General features: G+C 39.5%; 1 protein-coding gene across 1 annotated transcript; it reads left to right on the plus strand.

Moving 5' to 3' along the window:
• The first annotated feature begins 11,359 nt into the window (after window positions 1-11,359).
• LOC148364171 (amphoterin-induced protein 1-like) lies at window positions 11,360-19,218 on the plus strand. Its single transcript, XM_088338298.1, has 3 exons — window positions 11,360-11,504; window positions 14,274-14,383; window positions 16,475-19,218. The coding sequence occupies exons 1-3, from the start codon at window positions 11,428-11,430 to the stop codon at window positions 17,974-17,976; spliced, it is 1,689 nt and encodes a 562-aa protein (XP_088194424.1). The 5' UTR covers window positions 11,360-11,427; the 3' UTR covers window positions 17,977-19,218.
• The last annotated feature ends 4,911 nt before the right edge of the window (window positions 19,219-24,129 follow it).

The following is a 24,129-nucleotide window of genomic DNA, read 5'->3' on the forward strand; positions in this document are numbered from 1 at the left end:
GGGACGAAAGCATGACCAACTTAGGTGCCGAGGTGTTTGGCCATTTGGGTTTGCCATGGTCCAAAAATGTTTGTGTGTTTTTTGCTATTTTTTTTCCTTTTTCATTTTCTTTGTTATTGTATGTGTTTGTCTTGTTGTCGGTCACCCCTCTTGAGGGTTATGTCCAAGTTAGACAGATAGATAGATTTTTAGGTTTTTATTCGTTTTCTCGTTCATTTTCTAGTTATTTAAGTAAAATAATGAAAAATAGTGGTTAAAATGAACCAAATTCATGCAGAGGGCAATGTGATAATATTTCATATATTCTAAAGGGACATTGTGTGTTATCTAGCGCCTCCTAGTGTTAAAAAAGAATTTATTAAAAAAACAATGTTGAGTTGAATACTAAGCAAAAATACATCGAGTATCATGTGAATGTGCATTTATTAAATACACAAAGGTGGAGAAAATTTGCATTTATTTGACATAACATCAGCTTCTCCGAGAGGGAGTTGAAATGATTGTCCACCATCTTGTAAACAAAGTAATCAAGGTTACATCCAAGAAGGCTCTGCTACAAAGTAACGAACATGAACTACCTTAAACCGAACAAAACAAAAACACAGCGAAGCAGAATGAATAATCATACGAAGAATAAAGGACGAGAACACCATGGCGACGAGACTATGAATTATCGGATTTGACAAAAGCTTGGCGTGGTGGCAGTGAGCAAAAACGAGAGCTGGTAAATGGAGAAAGGAGTGACAGCTGTGAGTGCTCTTTATGTACTCTCAAGAAATCCTTTTCATATATTATAATGTCGAATAGTTTATTCAGGGGTCAGCAAAGGGCAGCTATAGAGACACAACCAGTTCAGTAGCCTAGATGGTAAGGCGCCCGCTTTGAGACTGGGAGGTCGGTGGTTCGCGCCCCGGCCGAGTCATTCCTAAGACTTAAAAAGTGGTCGGCGGCGCCCTCTGTTGGCTGCGGCTGCATCGGCTCGCTACAACGGGTCAGGTGCAATCGACATTTCGTTCTGTGTACATTGTTACACAGAATGACAATACAAGGAAATTATTATTATTATTATTATTATTATTACATGCAGCTCTCTGGTGCTCCCTAGTGGTTTTGTTGGATAGACAATGATATTGTTTATGTAGGAGGACAAACGACACAAAAATTAAATGTGTATAATAGGTAACATACAAATACAGTGGTAGCTCTACTAACTGATGTCGTACATAAGAGAGTTTCAGGTTACAAGGTAACTGAACTGGAAAATATCGCCTCTAGTTACAAAGGCGTTTCAGGTTACGAAGTCAAAAACACAGTACAGTACTTGCTATTCGCTGCTCCCAGAGTTTCTTAAATAAACTGGCTATCGCTTCAAATCTGCCTGGCAACGCAGTGCGCATTCGTGCTCCCAGCATGCTCTTCGTTCCACCATCACAGTTAAGAAGTCAAAGACGAGGAGGAGAAGGTGTTCAGGATAGCGGGGAAGAGGCTGCAGCCTTCATTCAATCAGCTCAAAGTAGATACATTTTAGAAAAAATCCATGACGTTTTGGAATTTGTGGAAAGCAATCACCCGGGAAAAGTCTGGACAAGTCTAGCTATCGCGTTGTCTGCCTCGGATTGTCGGCAAAAGCAGACGTCATTGGGTCAGTTTTCCAAGAAAATGCAAGGCAAAAAGATAAATTAATATCTTTTATATTTCCTTTTTTCTATTTTTTTACATTATGTGCCTCTTCGATTTTATTGTGCGATAATCGAATATTAACATGCATTTGTTTCTTGTTCTGATGCCCTTATGATTTGTTAAAAAAAATATCGGACTTTGTCGGGGCTTGGAACGGATTAGCGCATTTACATTTAAAATGTGTCTCTACTTACAAAGTTTCAGGTTACGAAGCTACTCCCAGGACGAATTAAATTCGTAAGTATAGATATGTTCACATTTATGGCACGCATTTTTAACGAGGCCACGCGTGTTGCGCACCCACGTAAGAAAGGAGGCGCACTTACTGACTCACACCAAATATAGCAGCTTCCATATCCATGCCAGCACAAATATACAACTGTTTCCATAGCCACCAGGATATAACCTCCAGGTTCAAACTAAATAGCAAAAAAAGATCACTGCGACCAAAGAGTGCCACCGCAAACGATAACAATCAGCCGCGTTCACGTGTGATTCCACGCAGTCGCGTTCACCTGAGCGCATTTGTCCACACCCACGCAAAGAAAAAACACGCGACGATCCAGGATGCAGCGGAGGTGAGTCTGAGTGGGATAATAGTCAAGTGCAAAAAGTGACACCTCGAGGGATTTCTGGAGAGGATCGATATAATGCGTGAAGGTGTGCTACAATAATAAATATGTCAAAAGTGGTGTTGCAGGTGTTGCCTTGGAGACGCTCTCGCTTGGAGAAAGGAATTGTCACAATCATGAAAAGATCATACCTACGATCATGCGTTTCTAGTAGTGAGTTATGTTGATAACAGTTTCCAATTAATATTGTGTACTTAATATGACGTTGCTTTATAATTCCGAAAGGAGATCTGCGAGACATCCGAAAATAATAGTAGGGCTGCAACAACATATCGATACGATCTATTAAAACTGATTATTTAAAGCGTTGGCATTGAATGAAATCATCGATTATTTGTATCACGTGATTTATGAGCCAATAAAATAAGATAACCCTTATTTGTCCCATAATGGGGAAATTTCTTTTGTAACAGCAGCAAGACAATGAATAATGAATAACAGCTAAGAATATGAACAGCACAAACAAGTATTTAGAAATATAAAAAAAAAAGAAGTTTGTGGAATTAATGCAAATAAGAGTGCACACAATTCCGTTGTGATGCTGAGAACTGTAGATCCAGCAGAGAGCGCCAAGACCGTTTCTATAAAAAAAGTTATAGATTTTTTTTTTATCGTTTTTTCCAAAGGAACAGAAAGTGCTGCGGAAATACAAAGGAAAAACACACACCAAAAAAAAGAGTAAATAAATACAAATAATATCGTAATAATGACGTGTTTAATTGTACACACGAGGCAGATTCTCAAGCATATTCTTTATCATTGACATACGGGGAATGTTTATCATACGCAAAGATTTAACCCAAAATACAAAATTGTTGGTAACATTAACTATTTTTTCAGGTATACAATATTCGTATGTATTTTTATTTATCTTCGAGTTAATTGACAAAAACCTTTTTTGTATTTTTTGTATTATAGAATATTCTGTTTTTGTGCACCATTTTTCGACCTGTCAAAAATTTCAATATTTGAATAAATAGGAGGAAATGAATCATGTATTTGAGAAATCCAATTCAATAATTAACCGATTAATCATTTATGAAAATAATAGTGAGTTGCAGCTCTGAATAATTTATCACAGAGACTCTGTGATAAAAACTCTGTAAATACTCTGAGTGTATTTATTATGTTGGAATGCAAAACATCAAGCTCACAAAAACGCCACATGGGGGCAGTGTTTCCTCTCCAATAAAAAAAAAAACAATACACAGCAGTCCTATGGACTAGTATAGTCTTGTTTTATCTGTGAATTAAAGGTGAAATGCGCCGTTTGAGGGGTCTTCAAAAAGTTGAAGCTAGAGTGTTTTCTCAATTAAGTAGGTGTCAGCAATTCCCAAATGACAGTTTATTGTGTCTATACCATGCCACTACAACACTTTTTGCCCAAAATCACTAAAAGCACAGCAAAAATATTTTTCAGAAAACGCACTCGTCAAAATTAGAGAACAGCATTAACTTTGGCATTGAACAGATTTGAAAGATACAACAGTCAGCAATGAATTAGAAGTGTACAGGCCTCTGCTGTGAATAACTTCAGCACATTTGCGGCCACAGGATAGCGCTAATATCTCAAACTGCTTTGGTGTTACTTTGGTCCATTCTTCTTCCAACTTCCTCTACAGGTTGGTTTTTGTAGCGGGTTTCTTGACCATAACTTTGTCACCAAGGATTTTCCAGAGGTTCTCTATTGGAGTCAGATCGGAATTCTTTGCACACCATTCCATTAATTCAATGTTTTCAGCTTCAAGGAAATTCTTTACCCGTTTTGCTGTGTGACATGGAGGCGAACGGAAGGAAGGAACCATGTGCTGTTGAAGAAGGTTCTTATACATATTAGCATTCACTCGGCCATGTAGCTGTACAAAAGCCCCAACTCCTGCTGCAGAAAACATGCCCCAAACCATGACACTTCCTCATCCAACTTTCATCGACTTTTTTTACACTTTGGTAATACATTGGAGAAAGACTAAACCCAAACATCATGTTTACTATCAGATCCAAACAAATTTCATTTGCTTTCATCACTGAAGTGAACTCTGGACCAGTTATCCTCTGTCCACACAGCCGGCTCCTCACCAAAACTCTGTCTAGCTTTTTGATCATTTTGGTAACGAGAGGTTTGGTCACTGCAGTGTGGGCCTTAGGTCCAAATGCTCTTAAACGGCAAGACACTGTATGGCGAGACAGATCCTTACCATTTACAGCACTGAACTGTCGAGCAATTCCAGCTGAAGTGTGGAAACAATTTCCCATTGATGTCCTACAGAGTGGCGTGTCCTCTCTTGCATTTGTCTTCCGTGAACCACCAGCCTTTTTGGACGACTTAAATGAGTTTTTAATTTTTGGAAAGATTCAATATTCTTCAAATCGCAGATTTGGAACGATCAACTTATCTTGCTATGGCTGATAGCAGTGTCTGAAACTCATGACAATAAGTTAGCTGAGACCAGGGCAGAGAACTCTGAAAAGTTGCGAGCCCAGCTATAAAGTTGCCTGCCCCATTTTTCACAACTTGAAACACAATAATTCAACTACCGTAAATTCCGGACTATAGGCCGCAACTTTTTTCCCCATACGTTCAACCCTGCGGCTTATTCAGTGATGTGGCCAATTTATGTAATTTTTCTAACGGTCGCCAGCGGCGCTCGAGTACAAAAGGTAAGATTTAGACCGCTGGAATATATGTGCCGAGGAAGACTGCAACTTCTTAGCTTGTGAACAATTTAAATGAGCGTAAACATACCCTCGTCATGCAAATTGCAAAAAGAAAGGCACATGACGCAACTTTCAAGCTAAAAGCAATCGAGCAGTCCGATAAAGAAGGACACAGAATTACTGCACGTAAACTTTACCTTGCAAGCATGTTGCTAGCGCCTTTTGGAATAAGGGAGCGTGGGACGACGTCCATATGACAACGTTTCTTTCCGATACTGCGGAAGACGACTTTGATGGCGTCAGTTATAATGAGGAAGATGAGGACGGTCTACCGTGATTTTTACAAATACGGTAAAAAAAATTTAACAGACTCGTCTACTGTGTTGCGAGTGCGTTGTTAGTAGCGTGTTGCTATCTTTCACAGGCACGGTTTGGGATGAAAGTTATATTATTATTATTAAAGCTTTGAAAACTCTCTCGGTGTACAGTCTTTCTCTGAAAATATGTGTAACCATGTATAATATGTATTTGCAACTGCATATTTTTGTAATACATTTATTTGTAGTTATTTGAGACGCTTATTCTGATATGTTTTGCGAATTAAGAGAGGTGGAGCAAACGGGGGCTGACGGGAAGTGGGGTAAAGGTGAGTGAGACCTGTTTATTGTCGCAGTGGAAAATAGTGGATATATATTATCCCCTCCCTTACCTTTGGATATATAGACTTATTTTCCTTGGATTACTTTCAACGGGTACCCGGACTCTGCAGGTCTGCATCAAACCTTAAGTAACGGTATCATTTTCCATTCATTTTGCCGGCTGTGGTTTGTGAACTGTGTACTTTACATTCAGTTACAATCGCGGGACTCAAGTTAGAGTTGATCCTGTAATTGTGACACATGTATTAATGTGGGCGCATGCGGCTTATATACAGGTGCGCCTTGTGTAAGTACAAAAGCTGTTATCCTCTTAAAATATGGTGGGTGCGGCTTACAATTAGGTGCGCTCTATAGTCCGGAATTTATGGTAATCGCAGAAAAAAACACAAAACATTGTTGCAATGTATTAAGGATTGATAATCAGATTATATAACAGAACATCACTTTAAAATTAAGTTTGTTATAAATCTACTTATAACATTCATTGCATGTATATGACATCGCTGTTTTCCATCTGCCATCAGTATGTACCTGTATTTACTCATTTTCATTCATGCAATGTTTGCGTTGCATCGTCTGCTACAGGCCACGTGAACTCCTCTTTCCAAAATGCTTTTAATGTACCGTATTTTCCGCACTATAGGGCGCACCGGGTTATAGGGCGCACCCCCAAAAAATAGTTTTTGGTCCTATATCTTCCATAGATAAGGCGCACCGGATTATAAGGGGCTACAATGGGAACGTCGACAAAACAGTCAGATGATTCAGTCAAACTGGTTACCCCCTTAACATTCCCCAAGCTTGCAAAGAAGCAGATACGTGTCGTAGACACGTGCGGATGCGGTGTCCGTATGATGTCACTCAAATGCATCATTTCAAATATCATTCGGAAGGTTAAAGTCTTGGGATTCAAGAAATGCCAACCATTCCTTAGTTTCTATTTTCTTTTTCGCTAACTTTACTGTGCATATGACAATAAACACTTGGAATTGAGTTTAATTCACTCAACTCATCACAGCAACATCAAGATCGTTCTAAAAAAAGATACCGGGAAAATATAAAGCCGCATAGCTCACCTAAGTTCTCACGTTCAATAATGATACGCAATTATGGTCTTCTTACAACCGTGAGGGTAGTAAATCCAGGAGAGTAAAATGTTTACAAATACAGACAAATGAAACATGTTTCTTTATGGCGTAGTTTAGCAAGCTGCTATTCAGTCATCTTTTTCGGCCAATTGCAGGGTTTGTTTTGGCCCTCTAGCCTATCCGAGGCTCCGAATAACTTCAGCCAATAGCGATCGATTTAACGGATGATTGACACATCTTTTTCGGCCAATTGAAGGGTTTGTTTTGGCCCTCTAGCCAATCCGAGGCTCCGAATAACTTCAGCCAATAGCGATCGATTTAACGGATGATTGACACATCTTTTTCGGCCAATTGCAGGGTTTGTTTTGGCCCTCTAGCCAATCCGAGGCTCCGAATAACTTCAGCCAATAGCGATCGATTTGACTGACGATTGACACATCTTTTTCGGCCAATTGCAGGGTTTGTTTTGGCCCTCTAGCCAATCCGAGGCTCCGAATAACTTCAGCCAATAGCGATCGATTTGACTGACGATTGACACATCTTTTTCGGCCAATTGCAGGGTTTGTTTTGGCCCTCTAGCCTATCCGAGGCTCCGAATAACTTTGGCCAATAGCGATCGATTCAAATAATGATTGACACATTGGTTAGCCAATGAAACGCCGGTATATAAATCCCAGCATACACCGCGAACTACTCCACGTTTGGGGGAAAATCGAGTCGGCGGCTGTTGCGTAAGTTGCGAGACCTTGCGATTTAATATTGAGCCATATATAAGGTGCACTGTATTATAAGGCGCATGGTCAGCTTTTGAAAAAAATTAAGACTTTTAGGTGCGCCTTATAGTGCGGAAAATACGGTACGTTTACGTTTTGTAGCGTCATAAATTTTGCTTCTTATGAATCTTTCTTCTGGGGCTTAGGTTTTGGCTTGACCCTAACCACTTCTGGATTTTTCTAGTGTTCTCGACGTAAAAGATACACGCCCTGGGCGTCCGGGCAGACGTTATTTCAAACACTGCTGATAGTGTCATCCCTTTCGTTTTCATCTGGATAACCTGCTGCCGGAGGCTTTCAGTCACTTTATAACAGCCCACCATCTCACAAAGTCGGTAAAACCCACAGTTTGAATTCCATTTGAATAGGGGTTGAAAGATAATCAAGGAAATTAGCACCATTTAGTGGGAGGTATCTTAAAGAGTTTTCGCATTTTGATTAGAGCATTTTTGTCAAAATACAGTTTGTTGAAATGCCTTAGAAATTTTATGAAAAAGTGTTGTAGTAGCATGGTATAGACCCAACAAAATGTCCTTAAACTGTTGAGCAGTGAAGATGGCACCTTTTCAGAATTATTCTTTTTTTTTTGTAAATTGTTCTCTAATTTTGATCTCCAGTGTATCTTAACATTGTCGCTTGGTGGGCCAGTTGAAAAAGTCTAGCCCAGCCATGACCTAAAACACAGAGTGCACAAAATAAACAATTAAGTGACCTTAAAGTGGCAACTGAGTGTAAATGAAATGAAGATTGACAACGTTGGAGAGCTTCCAAGTTGCAAGCTCTCGTTCCAGAAGCCTTGAAAACGGGACCTTGCTCTCAATGACTCCAACCCACTTGGACCAGCTCGTTTATAATTCACGAGAGGAGCATAAAGCTGACGGCGTAATGTCCTTCTGCAAGGCCGCTGACTAAATCAACACTATGCTGCAAAAGGCACGCGACATCTTCAAAGCACCAAGCACGGATACAACAAGAGAGAATGACAATGCACATCTTAACACCAGCCATCCATTATCTGCACCACTTATCCTTTGTAGGGTTGTGAGGAGGTTCTTATACATATTAGCATTCACTCTGCAATGTAGCTGTACAAAAAGCCCAACTCCGCCTGCAGAAAACATGCCCCAAACCATGATACTTCCTCATCCAACTTTCATCAACTTTTTCACACTTTGGGTTTAGTCTTTCTCCAATGTATCGCCAAACATCATGTTTACTATCACATCCAAACAAATATAATTTGCATGCATCACTGACGTGACCTCTGGACCAGTTCTTTTCTTCTCTGTCCAAATAGCCTGCTATCTTCGGGCAGTGGGCTGGGGGACACCCTGAACTGGTTGCCAGCCAGTCGCAGGGCATACAGAGACGGTCAACTAATTCACTCATTCACACCTGGGGACAATTTGGACCGCTCAATTAACCTGACATGCATGTTTTTGGAATGTGGGAGGAAACCGAAGTAGCCGGAGGAAACCCACGCAAGCACGGGGAGAACATGCAAACTCCAAATAGGAAGGTTCGACCTCATGACCTCAGAACCGTTCCACACATGCGCTAACCACTGCGCTGCCGTGCAGCCCAGAGTTTAACATATTTTTATTATTTATCCTTTCTCAAGGTTTTTTCATCGTCCTCATGCTGAGGTTTTTCCTTGCCTTCACGTAGGTTTTAGATCAGGGGATGGTGTAATAAAAGTCTGCAGTTTGCAATAATCTGTGGTCTGTGCAGCCCTTTGAGACTCCTTGTGATTAAGAGCTATGCGAATAAACATGACTTGACTCTATTCCAGACGCTTTTTCTCCCTCTCATGATTGGTCAACATGCATTTATTTCACTTCCTATGCAATTAACCCATGGGGAGAACATGCAAACTCCGCACAGGAAGGCTGGTAGCTGGATTTTATCCCATGACCTCAGAACTGTGCCGCAGATGTGCTACACCATAACTCCAAAATCACACATCTATCAGAGCTTGAATGTGAATTTGGCGTCATATAATCACACTCAATAACTGCAATACCTTCCATGAATGTCCTTCTGAGTGGTGGGTGGTGCGCCAGTCTCAGCGTACTTAAGTCCATTTGCAACATCACACCTACTCCACGAGAACAGATGAGAATCTGGATGGAATAATGCACTGCAAATGCTGTGTGTATAAAATTTAATTTAACAAGCATGTGGGAGTAGAGTTAGTTACATTTCTGCCCTACGGGGATTGCACTCTCCTAGCGGGGCCGAGCAAACTTTTGTGCTCAAAGGGCATGTTTTTCTGTGCCAAATTGAATTTTTGTGCCAATATGAGACTATTTGTAGCCATTTTAGTGCAGGAGCAGGGTACATACAGCTCAAAATAACCATGTATACATAAAGGGGCTGTGATTTAAAAGCACTTGCCACCTAGTGGTGAATCAACACAATACAACCAACTTAAACGATAAACACAAAACAGGGCAGCGATTATTGTTACCTATGATTGTAACAAAAAATTGTAATAATACCATAGTGACATTTTAAAACAATGCAAGGGTCATTTTCTCCATTTTAAAATATATTACCTTATTTTCTAATAAATTGGGAAAAATCATTCAAGTGGGCAAAATAATTTTATTTTAAGCACAATATTATTAGTTTACTCATTTAAATGATTTTTTCTTATTTAGCAATTATTCGAGTAAGTTTGAGACATAATGCTTAAAAGATGGAAATTTATCTTTTAATTGTCATAATTATTCTTAATATCAGATCATTTTGTGAATACTAGGATTACCTTCATTGTCAAACCTCCTGTGTAGAGTTCGAAGACTCTAATGACCTCAATAAAGATGCTCCACCAACAAAAATCTACGCAAATCAATAGTAAGGGAAACATTGTTTAGTAGGTTGCCTATGATCTCAACCTTGACATTTGCATTTAACAAGAAGAGCAGAATTCAATGTCTCATCAATTTGTGCAAGATGCTGCGGGTCGAGCTAGCTTTTGTCAAAGTCATGTGGTTCAGTTGCAGACTTAAATGAGCTCCATCAACAAAAAAATCGAAATCCAATTGACAAATACTAAGTAACAGTAAAAGTTAGGGAAACAACATTATTGTATAGTAGGTGAAGAAGAACGGGTTATCTTCCTCTATGTTTTTATATCCGGGTTAAGGGATCGGTCAAAATAAGACCTGTAGATGAGCAGTTCCTTTCAAAGTTTTACTACTCAATATTCCGGATATAAATGAACTACAGGCAATGTCTGAGCTGGAATACCAGTATTCTTATACAATAAGTGCAGCCGAAAAGCTGATTTTAAACGTATTACAAAGTTAAACATTAAGAATTAAACGGATAATGTGTAATATATGACCACTAGATGGCGCCTCATTGTGTAGTGCAACCAAAACTTGAGGAAGAATAGAAACTAGAGGACTAAAAGTGACCTAACAGCATCATTTTTGCCCTCATTTTATAGCCCAGCCTTTATAAAGGTTTTTATTCTGGGTAACCATTAGCAGCAGGATGTCAGCTCCCTCTTGTTAAGCCTTAATGCACTATTCTTTCATTGTACAGATGCTCCTCTACTTACATTTGAGTTACGAAAAACGGTAGATACATTTTTTCGGGATGTCGAAAAATAACCAAACATTGCTGTAAGTTAGATTTTGTATTGTGTGCACCTTTTTCAGAGAACAGGACATTACTGCACTGCTTCTTTCTGCCGCTACCGGCATGTGGCGCTGGGAACGCTCACCCAGCATCCACACTGGAGAAGAAATCCAGCTTAATCTTCCTAGTTCGTGTGTAAAGATACTACAGTATAGTGTATCTCTTTGACATCTTCATTGTTTATTATCTCGTGCATCCATTTATTATGGTTGGTGTAAAGTGTAAAGAAGAGGTGAGCAGTTTCTTTTTAAATTAAAGTGGAATAAGAAAGCTTGATGTGGTTGAGAAAATGGTTGGATCGCTTTTTCGGGCATTTTCTACCACGGAGGAAGAACGCGCCCAACTCTTGATGCTCATCTTCCAAAAGTAAGTTAAACCTAACTTTATTTATCTTTATAGAGCATATTATTTTCTGAAATGTTTATTTTTTTAGTATTAAACAATACAGGTTACTTATACAAGCCTTAAACATACTTATTTATACAAGACTAACATACATTCCATGCAAAATATAGCATTGGAGCAACTTATGAACAAAATCAACTTACGAACGATCGTCCAGAATGTCTCGTTCGTAAGTAGGGCACCGTCTGTACCCTTGAATGTCTCATTGCATAGAATGATTCATCGTGCTATTATCAATGACGATAAAGACTATTAGATAAAACAAAGTATTTTAAAAAATGCAAGTTTATTTGATAGTTAATGTATTTTTGGTTATTACCGTATTCCTTTTTCGTTAAACTAGGGGGCGCTAAACAATACCCAATGTCCCTTTGAAGGGATCCCTCAGTTGAATGGAGCACTATCTTACTGTCAATAGCCTCATCATCCTTAGGGAAATCCTACTCAAGCCGTTCAGCTTTTGCCTGAAGAAATCAATTGTATTTTGTCAACAGGGATAAAAACTGGTATTTACCTAATGTGATGTAATATTCTTGAGCTAGAATTTATGTTTCCTATCTCTCATCGTGTATTCCACTCAAAAAAATGAGATTATAGACCTAACATTGGTGCTTAAGGCCACTTCTGACAATAAACTAAAACATGGCTGAAGTACAATCATCACTAAATATCGCATTGGTGGGGACGTATTCTATTGTTACAACATAAGCTGCACTGCTGTCAAATTAAAGCTTAAGTTCAAGTTAAAACTGATTTGAGTTAACTTTAACACACTTGTGAAATAAGATGGTGTTTATCCTGCAGCCAAAACAAACCAAAATAAGCATGTTGACTTCTATACAAGAAAACCAGGTGTCAGATTTGAACCGGTATCTTTCAAATCTGCCATTTGAGCACACCTAGAACCGACCATTTGGTTTCATATCCTGCAAAAAATGTATCTCACCTGCATTCGCATCACGTCCAGCAAAAAAGTGCTGCAGTGCACACCAAAGTGAGCGCACGCTCGGCCTGCCCTTCACCGTAGCGCAGGACAGATACAAATGAAGGACATCACTGACATCATCATTGCCTGCAAATCTGTTTTAAGGCACTGACCTCATTGATTGCCAATACACGATAGTGCAGTTTATTTTGTCCATCCAGAAAACGACACTTAGAAATTCAACAAAGTAATCCCTCGCTACTTTGCGCTTCGGTAATAGCCGGTTGACTGCTTCGTGGAATTGTCATTGATATTAACGTATTTTGCATTGTTTTTTGCAGCAGACATCAGACAGCAAATGCTATCACAGGGAAGGTTGTATATGTGTTGGGTGGGCATGTCTGCCTGTGTGTGAGTCTGTGATATGTTGGGGTATGCTGTCAGTCAAACAGCGGGGTGGGCGCATAAGTCAAGTTGGCCGCAGAAACAAGCGGCGGAGCATGGCGGCAGCTAGCTTTTAGTGGCTCGTTAAATTGAAAAGCAATTCTTTAATTAAATCGGAAAGTCAGAAGAGCGCAAGAAATGTTGATCACTGGTGGGTGCCCCGTGGATTATTATCAGGTTCAGGAAGTGACTGAAGCGGCGTCGGGAGGGAAGACAATAGCGTTGCTGCAGGTCCAGCCTAATGCGGCTAGTCTATCTAACGACTCTCACAAGCCACTCTTGCCGAGCCTGTACCTCACCAACGCCAACCAATGTTTCTATATTATACATATTTTCACATTTAATTTATTTTTCAAAAATCCCTAATATTGATAAGACTATACACGGCTGTCATTTTCTTTTACAAATTATTGCTTCTTTTAAAAAAATAATTAACATTATTGCCTAGTTTCTGATACAGTATGACCACTCCGGGATCTAAATGATCATAAATCTGTTTCTCTACAAATGTCATTGAAAGGTTTATTCCATTTCTAATATTGAACAACTGCCAAGGAGATTGCATAGTATGCGAGTTTGTCATTTTGACTGTTATGAAACGTTAACATCATTGTCACTTTCGACCAGTAATGTTGCCGTCATTTGTTGTCCACCTCTTAAGAGGTGGATCTGCTTTTGAAACCTATTAGATTTAATAAAAAAGAAAGGGCTTAAAGGAGAATCGGAATTTGGGAGGGTTTTTCATACACTCCTCTCCTGTTCTCCTGGCAAGTTCAAAATCCATTGAGGTCTTCTCTCCTTATTTTGAGTGTCTACTAAACCCGCAACCCACCAGGTATATTGCATTATTTTCATCTGTTTTAAAACAATTGGAACATTTTTTTAAGGGTTATTGTTCTATATTCGTTATCAATTATCCATTATCGGTCAAATCATAATTCGCTACAAAGCCACGGGCCGAGACATTTGTTGATTTTTAAGGGTTAGTATTCTATCTTGAAAACATTTTTAGTTTTACCCAAATAATAAACGGCAGAAATGAGTTTTAGATTTATTGAAATAATATATTGCAGCACTTCAGTAAAGAAAAAGTGATGTCCAGTGGAAAGCAGTAGACAAGATTGGTATTTGGTTGCAATACCGCAATGAGCATTGATTGAATTGCAAGATTTTGTTTGGAATAAAGAGAGAGGGATGGCGGGGAGAGAGGGAAAGAGAAAGAATCGAGCGGTGACGTGCCACCCATTGCATCAAGTGAATCACATGGTCGTGGTGCGTTCACTGCGTTCACTGTGAGAAAAGACTGCGGACAGGCTGCCGAGCTGCTTGCGACTCACCCGTTTGTGATGCATTCTTTGCAGGGGACGAAAAGGGAGTCACCATTCGATCCGGTGCCGAGATGTTGGATCCAGGGTTGATTCAAGAACCGGGACTTTGTTTTGCTCTCTTTGCTGTAAAGGACCAACACATGGTAAATAAACTCATGGTGGAGCTTGCTCTTCCCTTACTTCTAGTCGAGAGTGCATGACAGAGCAAATATAAATGGACAAATGCATGGACTACACTAAAGGTGCGCATCATAGTTTGAGGTGAAATTATAAAAAGGCATTTTACATTTTGAACTTTAATTATGTGTTAACATTGTAGACCTGAGTTCAAATATCCTTTGTTTAAAAAAAAATCCAACGCACCCATCTCCTTTTATCTTATATTTCTCATCGGTGATCCGGCCAAGAAGTGCATTACGATGGATGGATGGGAGGGGGAGCGTGATATCACACGTGTGTGGTTGTGGTTTTTTTTATTTCAGGATGAAAATGGTGAAAGTAAGAAAAGGACTGAGTTAAATACAGTACAGTCCAAATGCCAACACAAACCCTCAAAAAAGATGAAAAAGAGTTTATTCAAGCACATCTGAGAATTTCACATACTTGCACTCACAAGAAAAGGAGCTGCAATGTATGATGGCAGCCAGAAGATAGCGTCAGCAAATATAATATTTAGAAGTTTAATACACCACCTTTGTAAAATATATATTTAATAAAAAAATATGTAAATCCCTCTAACACCGGAGTTCAAGAACTTTTGAGCTGTGGATAGGGATTTTTAAGGCATTTGTATGTAGTTCCAGGTACAGAACAGCATAATGTATAATTGATACAAATTGCTAAAGATTAAAGTTACAAGTACAGGTTGGATATATTTGAACTTTTATCTTGATTATAATGCAAATGGTGTGCTAAAATAACAGCAAAATGGCAATAGTGATATTACTATGCCCGTCTTTTAGAAACACCGCGTTGAATTCTATTTTAACAGTTCTAGCACTTTGTCTGTATGCTGTTTATGCGGTTCAATTTGTATTAGTCATGGTTAAGATTGCTGCAAAATGAAATGATGAAGAGCTTTACTCCGGTCATGTTAAAGCCCTTATTCAGAAGAAGTCTCATATCACACAGAACAATTGGACGGTTTCTACTTTCAGTGCAAGACATTAAAAAAAAGATAAAAATGTGTAAATAAAAAAAAAAAAAGAGGTTTTAAGTATAATATGTATCTGCTTACAATTAGAAATCCCATCTTACCTGCTAATATTTTGTATTTATTCCAACAACTTCATAATAAAACATGAGTTCTGCCAAAAATAATTGTGAATTAATAGAACAGAATAGACAAATAGTGTCCAAAACATTTCCTTTGAAAGCCACTTAAGGCAACAGGCCATTGTGTTTAATTATTCAATGCACCAAAATCTGTTTTTTTCTGCTTCTAAGGCTTAAATTTGTTGCTAAACAATAAATAACCCTCAATGAGATTAGCTAAGTAACAATTAAACAATTTCTCTAAATATATCTTCTTAAAAGAGACAGTTGTGAATTATTTGAACACTAGATGTGACTGTATTGTGTAGTGCAGCTGAAAATGAGAGTTTAAAAGGATATAAACTACTCAGAGTGACCAAATCGAAGGATTTTTCAAAAATGTTTTTGCCCAGCCTTGCTTGTTTTGGGGGTACCTGTAGCAACAAATGGGGGACAATTGTGTCATTTCTTTAGGTGAGCCTGATGTTATGTAAAATATATTCATTTGTTGCATTTATTAAGATACAAATCCCACATAAGACATCATTTTTGTGCCCTCACATCCCTGTCCAATATCCCAGTTTTATTTAAATTTTCTATCAATCTCGAGTCTGTCAGCATGCATGTGCTTGCACACGCATCATGAACGTGTTTTAGAGGCTGTGATGATGACACAAGCCAAAGGTGGCGACTATGAGTAAAACTGATTAAAATACTGTACCGCTACTTTAGGGAGCAAGCATACTTTTTAGTATATGCGGGTCAACAGGCCGCAGATAGCGCCCGGACGATAGTTTTGGACACCTGACATCTTTCCGAAGCAGTGTCCATACACAAAATCACAATTAGTTTCAAATTGCGAGGTTCATACTGTGATATTTGTTAATCATTGCATTCCTCTGGTTAATGCACGTTACAGAACCATGGAGCAAATGTAAACAACTAAAAACTAACAGAAACTATTGGGATTATTTCCACAGGTTCAAGGTTGTCCGGCACTGTAAAGACTGTTGATACAATGAGGAGATCAAACCTACCTCACAAGGCGCTCTTCCTGGTGGCGCCTCTGTTTTTCTGGCTGCACGTCAGTGGACAGTCCATTGGAGGTCCGCTGGATTGTCGTAAGGCCTGCGTGTGCGCCAGCAACATCATCAGCTGTTCCAGAACGAATCTAACCAACCCGCCCATCCCACTTCCTAAATACACGTCAGTGCTGGACCTCAGCTTCAACTTAATCAGCAGATTGAGGGCCGAGTGGACCCCCGCGGTGCTGAAGCGACTCCACACGCTACTGCTGAGCCACAACGGTCTCTCCTTTCTGTCCACGGAGGCCTTTGTGCATGTGACAAAGCTACGCTTCCTAGACTTGTCTTCCAATGAGCTGCGACAGCTAGATGAATACATATTTGAGCCTCTGGAAAACTTAGAAGTCCTTCTGCTCTACAAGAACAGCATTTCGCAAATAGATCGCTCTGCCGCATTTTCAGGCCTGGTCAGCTTGCAGAAGCTTTACCTGAGCCACAATCTAATCTCGCGCTTCCCCTTGGAGTTGGTGAAAGAACGGACGCGTATGGAGACGCTGACACTGCTGGATGTATCCTCTAACCGGATCAAAGTGCTGGCCTATCATGAGATGCAATATCTGCCTGCTTGGATAAAAAACGGCCTTTACTTCCATAACAACTCCCTCCCGTGCAGCTGTGAGCTTTTTGATGTGGTTGCCCGCTGGCACCTCAAAGGTCTCAGCTCAGTCGTGGACTTCAAAGACGAGCACACCTGCGTTCTCGCGGGTCAACCCAGACGGAAAGTCCCAACTCTTGAACTAGATAAAGCTTACTTGAATTGCAGTGAGGTGAAACTAGAGGAAAGACAGGCCTATCTGGAGCAAGTGTTGGTACTGGACTGTGACACCAAGCAAAGAGACGTGGTCAAAACCTGGACACTTCCAGGAAATATCCTGTTGTCTGCGACCAACAAAAGTGCGGTGACGCTTCGTGACGGAAACCTCCAGCTAGGACCTTTAGAGGAAGGTGACTCCGGAGTGTACACCTGCTATGCCACTGGGGACACCATGAACGAGACTCTATACTTCACAATTGTGGTCTTCAACACAACTTCCAACACTGGCTTGGAAAACCTAAAGACTGCGTACACTACTCTCATAGCGTGCCTGATCAGCATTGTGATGGTTTTCGTCTACCTCTACCTCACACCATGCAATTGCCCCTGCTGTCCTGGTCTGGAAAAGAACGACTCGATGGGGAGCCTCCGTTCTTCCACCGCCAACATCACCAAAGAACACCAGGAAAACGTTTCTGAAATAGGCAATGAGGGCGACAACGACAACCCCCATGACACCAAAGACTTACTGGAGCGGAACGGAAGGTTAAACCTTAAGGGAGATGAGAACTGTAAGGAAGGTACAACAAATAGGAAGGCCTCCATCAGTTCTGTGAGCTCAGACACACCCATGATGGTTTGAGGGTTGTAAGATCCAAAACTTTGACCAGAATCAAGTATTGTAGATTCCAGGCAAAGGGAACCAGTTCCCTGGCCACGCTACGCTGTTAATAGCATCAAAGATGCTTTGTTTGCTCAGGGGGACAATAAAAAGAGGACCTGAAAGGTTCTGAGAATCAACGCCCAGCCTTGAGTAAACCAAAAAGCCACAAAAACATTAGTGCGGACGCAAGCAACTCAGGTTACTTCGGACACTGATACACAAGTAGCAGATAAGTAAAATACATGTCAACAAAATGTCAAGTAAAAAATGAAAAGCCCCAAAAAGTATAGATACAAAAAAATGGGAAATCCTACTCCAGAAAGAGAAACACTATCTGGAGCCGGATTAGACAATTTTACTCTAACAAAAGAAGGAAAACAAAAGGGGAAAAATTATACTGAGGTAGTCATGGAACTGGTCAAAGCCCATTTACATCGCATATAAAAATAGTAAATGTAGCATTTTTAGTTTGCCTTACTGGCACTTGCAGTTGGAAACATAATGAAAGGACAAAGTATGTATCATTAAACAACAGAATTTATGTGGAACCCATTACAATATTAAAAATCCATCGTGATGATCTATGGTCAGGAACCTAGAATTCACAAGCCATATATGACTGTTCATGAGTACTCGTGGCTCGGAAGTTATACACAACATGTACATCTTTTTAGATCACTAAATGTTAAACCGATGAACTGATGTGTAGTGCTAAACCACTATTAGTCATTAAATAGGTTGGTCTAACCTACACACACATATGAAACAATTTAAAGTAGTTTGGTCAAGGTGTCACACCAGCAGAACCTGTTTTAGTTATATATCGCTAAGTAATCCTTTATATGGAAGCTTATTAAACAATTTGGGTCCACAGTTGAGACACTTTATAATGAAAAATCACAGAACATACTTTAACCCATAACAAACGTATTACCCTGAAACTCTCGCAAAGCACCTAGAGCAATTTGATAGGGTGAACAGTACGAATGGGCGGGGCTATACACAGGACAGAACATGCCCACTCTTGTCTCCTTTGCTCAGCTCCGTCTGCAGTGAAGGTAAATAAATTGGTATCTTCGTTGGCGGAACTTAGCTTGTGCCTTGTTTGGAAACCATTATTTCGGACGAATATGACAGACCATATGAGCCTCAATACTCTTAGGTAACTGTGGGTCTTAAGTGGTATATTTATATTGATATGGGACCCAGGCATCATTACTATTTCATAGATTTTATTAAACCATCAAATGTCACACAATAAAACACAATGCGCTGAAGAATTAACTTTTGTCTGGAAAGCGGCTTTTGGAGTTTTATTGAATTTTGTCCCAAAATATGTGGCGTGGCTCTCAAAAATTATATAAATATAAAAAAACAAAAACATTTTGCGTTTATGGCTCTTTGGGTCAAAAAGATTCCTGACCCCTGGTCTATGATTTTGATAGCCTTTAATTGTATCAAGTATGTTCCTCAAGACACCATAAGTTAATCATCTTATTGCTACATATTTCAGTGGCGATCAAAAACAATTAAATAGTATAAAATCATATAAACCATCGCGGTGCTTTTTTTTTTAGAATTGAATTTTTAAGCTTCAGTCCATTCTCTATGCACTTAGAAACATGTTTATTAGCGTAGCAACAGTTAAGTACTAAAGGTCTAAATAAATCTAATGACTGTACTGTATATGTTGTGTGTTTTTAGTGTTAATATGTCATGATTATAATGTAAAAAACGCAGTGTCTGCAATCTAAACCGAGGAGTACTCTACATGTTTTGAACATACCTCTGAAACGCTATATGCTCGAAAGATGACATCATCGGCACTCTTTAATGCTGATTTAATACCTGTAATATTATGCGACCTTGCAGCTAAGGCTAGGGGTTCTATGGTTGCTTATATAAATAGCAGCAGTAGTAGGGGACACGTTTGGCAGTTACCACTTAGAAGATTTAAGAGGTCATTGGCAATATTCCTGTCGAAGACCTCAGTATGTTGGCGTTTGAACTATGAATATTATTGTTCCTCACTCCTACTCATCACTTTAGACCTACTTCACTGTTTTCAACGTGACACCAGTAGTGTTGCATGTAGGATGTCCAAAAATGATGGTTGTTATAGAATATTTTTATTTAGTGGTCATTTGTATCAGGGTTGAAAAACGTGTTGTGCTTTAGTTGCATGTTTGTCAAGTCTCTCTGTAAATGACTGCCTTTTAAACATACTAAAACGCAGTGGAACTGAGCAAGCGTGTGGATATGAGTGTACTCAGTTGGTTTGGACACATGGAGAGGATGGATGAGGAGCAAATGTTGAGGATCTACAGAGAAGAAGTAAATGGAAAGAAACCAAGAGGAAGAACGCGATTGACGTGGATGGATGGTGTCATGAGTGCACTGGTGGAAAGGGTTCTAAATTTAGTAGAAGCTAGAGTTCTTGTTAGTTATAGGAATGAGTGGAGATGTGTTGTGAAAGGATAGAACGCGTCCAAAGATCCCCCTAAGGGATGGGCAAGGCAATTGTACGATGCGGCAGGGGTAAACCAGTGAAAACTGTCGGGACCCGCTGTTGAACAGAAGAGTGTGTTGGGTCACCCTGACCCGTTTCTTGTGTCCCGTTTCATCTGGAGGGACAAAAGCATGACCAACTTGGGTGCAGAGGTGCTTAACTTGTTTGGGTTTTTGGGCATTTGGGTTGGCCGACGTCAATTTTTTTGTGTTTTTTGCTACAGTTTCCTTTTCTTTGTTTTTGTATATGTGTTTGTCTTGCTGTTGTTCACCCCTCTCTGGGGATGTGACCACGGTAGATAAAAACGTATCCTTTATGACCGTTATTTGGCTACTGTGAATTTCTTGCTTTTTTTAAACCAGGAATTGTTGCAAAACTACAGATTTCGAAACAAAGCTGACCTAACAACACATATGCATGTAATAGACTTTAAAGCAAAAATCCGAGGGTCAGATACTTTGAGGCTCCCACCTTACGTTTCATGGAAGAGTTCGATATGGATGCTTCTTCCAGGGAGGAGCTAGTCACTGCTGTTGAACTGAAGCTTAAAAGGAAGTGACTTCACCTTGCAAGTAACTAGGTGTGTTTCTGCCTTTGAGCCATGTGTGTTAAACATGTTTCATCTGCGTGAGCATTGTAACAAAACACAACTTGGCTGTATTTGTGTCTATGGTGTCATCATGCGCCACAATTTTGAGAATATCCATTTATTGTAGTTAGTGGTCAGAAAATTAAAGGTTTAAGACTGTAAAAACAGAGATTAGAATCTGAATTACAATTTAAATGTTTTACTCTCACATTTCCCTATTATTGTTTTATGTAATACTGAATGTTTAATTGATTTTCATAATATTTATTTTGTATTTTATAAAGCTAATTCTGTGTAGAAAAGCAGTGCAACCTTACCCGGACCAAAGGTCCAGCTGACCCAAGTATATTGAGTTCAAAACCCCTGCTTTAAAAGAGACAATGTGTATCATTTGACCAATAGATGTCGCTGTACTGTGTTGCACAACCAAAAAAAGCAAGTGCTAAGAAGCACAACAAAAGAACACAAACAACGGAGACTGAAAAGTGGCTAATCAGTTTTTTTCATTCCATTTTTGGCCCAGCCTTTTGATTTTTGGGTTCCCATAGAACAGAGATATCAAACATGGGGCCCGCAAGCCAGAGCCAGCCCATAGGATGATTTAATCGTGCCGTCCATAAACTTCTGAGTGTGTCAAAAAAAAAGTCAATAGGACATTTCTAGCAAAAGTTATGATTTTGAAATACATGACAACCAAATGCCTTCCACATGCTGTATAATGTTATTGTACTGTTTAGCTGAGTTTTTGTTGTTGTTTTGTGGAAATATTTGTTGTTCCATTTTGTTAACTAGTGAATTAAGACTTTTTTGTGCTGTGCCCAAATAAAATTCATTTAATGCCAGGAATAAAAAAAAAAGCGTTGCTGTTGTTTGTGAATAAATATGTTGTGATTAGAAAAGAACCCGTCATCCATGATTATAAAATGTAGGTTGAATGATAAAGCATAACACTGGGAAAACTAAGCAAAAATTTTTGAATTGCCGTTCTTTTACTGATCTGGACTGACGGAAAACAGAAAAATCTGGATCTGGCCCGAGAGACAACCAGAGTTTGACGTTCCTGTCTTAGCCAACATTCAAATAAGTTCCCTCTAGGTGAGGCTCATGTTAAGTAAAATAAACGCAACTTTCTTAACATAGCAGTATTTTAAAATACGCGTTAGATGGTTTATGTAATTATATTTTTTGCTTATAACTAAATCCAATTTTAGCAGTTAATGTTTTTACCACTAGGGGGCGCTAAATAATACACACTGTTCCTTTAATCTTTTCAGTGGAACAGGCTCCTGCTGGCTCATGTTACTCTCCTACACGAAGACTGTCTTGATTACTTGAGAATGTAACCGGAGAGCGTGCAGAACGCTGTCAAATACCCAACCCCGTGAACTGTCCATATTCTCAGCTGCTTTGTCTTTATTTGAGGTGTAAATGACATGATTTCCTCTGCTTTAGTCACCCTTCCTTAGGGAGGCTCTACAGCACATTTGTTTGCAATAATACCGGCCTTCACTGCAAATTTCCAAAGGTTAGCATATGGACATGTAACTCACCAACTGCAGGATTAATGATGGAGGCGGCCTACACTCTCGTGTTACCTTGTTTACACAAAACGAAGTGGGGGAAAACACACTAGCATTACACCACCCATTTGGACCGAAATCAAATAATTCAATCAAAAATTAGGGAAGGCAAAATAAATTAAATTGAGTACATTAAAAGCGTGTGTGACCGAATGACGTATACAAATCTAAATTTGGTATTGGAAGAAAGTCCAGGATTTTAAATGAGATGACTCATGCTTTAATTGAAGCCCAATGTGGGATTAACGCAACAATAGCGCCATTGACCAGCTCAGTAGCCTAGATGGTAAGGCGCCCGCTTTGAGACTGGGAGGTTCGGGTTCGCGCCCCGGCCGAGTCATTCCTAAGACTTAAAAAGTGGTCGGCGGCGCCCTCTCTTGGCTGCGGCTGCATCGGGTCAGATGCAATCGACATTTCGTTCTGTGTACATTGTTACACAGAATGACAATACAAGGAAATTATTATTATTATTATTATTATTATTGAATGCTGTGTAAAATGCGATTTTGCTGCCACTTTGTGGCGAACACTTATAATTGCACAAAAATACACATTGTTGGGAATCCATTTTTCGGGGGCCCAAAGGGACATTGCGTATTATTTAGCAATGCTAGAAAATGTTTGCTGGGCGGAAAAAAAAAATCATTATTTATTTAAACAATAAGCGAAACACATGAACATGATCATATAAACGTGCATTTTTGAAATACTTTTAGGTCAAGAAATTTGTATTTACTTTACATAACATAAGGCTTTATGAGCTGACAAGAATGTCCGCCATCTTGCCGCTACGGGTACACCCACAGAGCAAAAAACTTAAATTGTGTGGTTTAGGTCACGCCTAGTCTCCTTAGTTTGTATTCTTTCTCTCGCTTTGATATTCCAGACTTATCAAAGTCCAAATTGTTGCTGGCGTTTAACAAAGCACAATGTACTACCAATGATACGAATCATAAGTATTTGGAACATTTCTCTCCCGACTCGGCCTTAAAAGGAGTTTGTTTGGACTGGAGACATTCAATGAAGTGGAAAATAAACTAGTGTCCAGATGAAGGTCAGCAGCTATCCTTGCAGTCTATGTATTGATGTGATTCACGCATTACAACCAAGATTTGATAAATTTACATTTTACCCTGCTCAGTCTGGATCACGGGGGAGCTGGAACCTCTCCTGGGTGATTTGAGAATAGAAGCAAGGGCAAGACTTTGTGGAGACATAAACATACATTTAAACGTAGACTGTTGACTTTAATCAGGAAATTCAATCCAAATACATGTTTGAACACAAGACTAAGGCTTTTTTTTTTCTTTGGCGACTTGTGTGGAATGTTTCCACGCAGTGCCAAACTGTGATCAACTGTTTAATTTGTTGCTATGTGCAAATAAGCAGCAACCACCAAAGACCCGAAATCCGACTGGATAAGCCCCAGACACACACAAGAAAATAATGCATAA

The sequence above is a fragment of the Urocampus carinirostris genome, chromosome 6 (genome assembly GCF_059441175.1).
Source record: "Urocampus carinirostris isolate Australia breed hairy pipefish chromosome 6, RoL_Ucar_1.0, whole genome shotgun sequence".
NCBI classification, from domain to species: Eukaryota; Metazoa; Chordata; class Actinopteri; order Syngnathiformes; family Syngnathidae; genus Urocampus; species Urocampus carinirostris.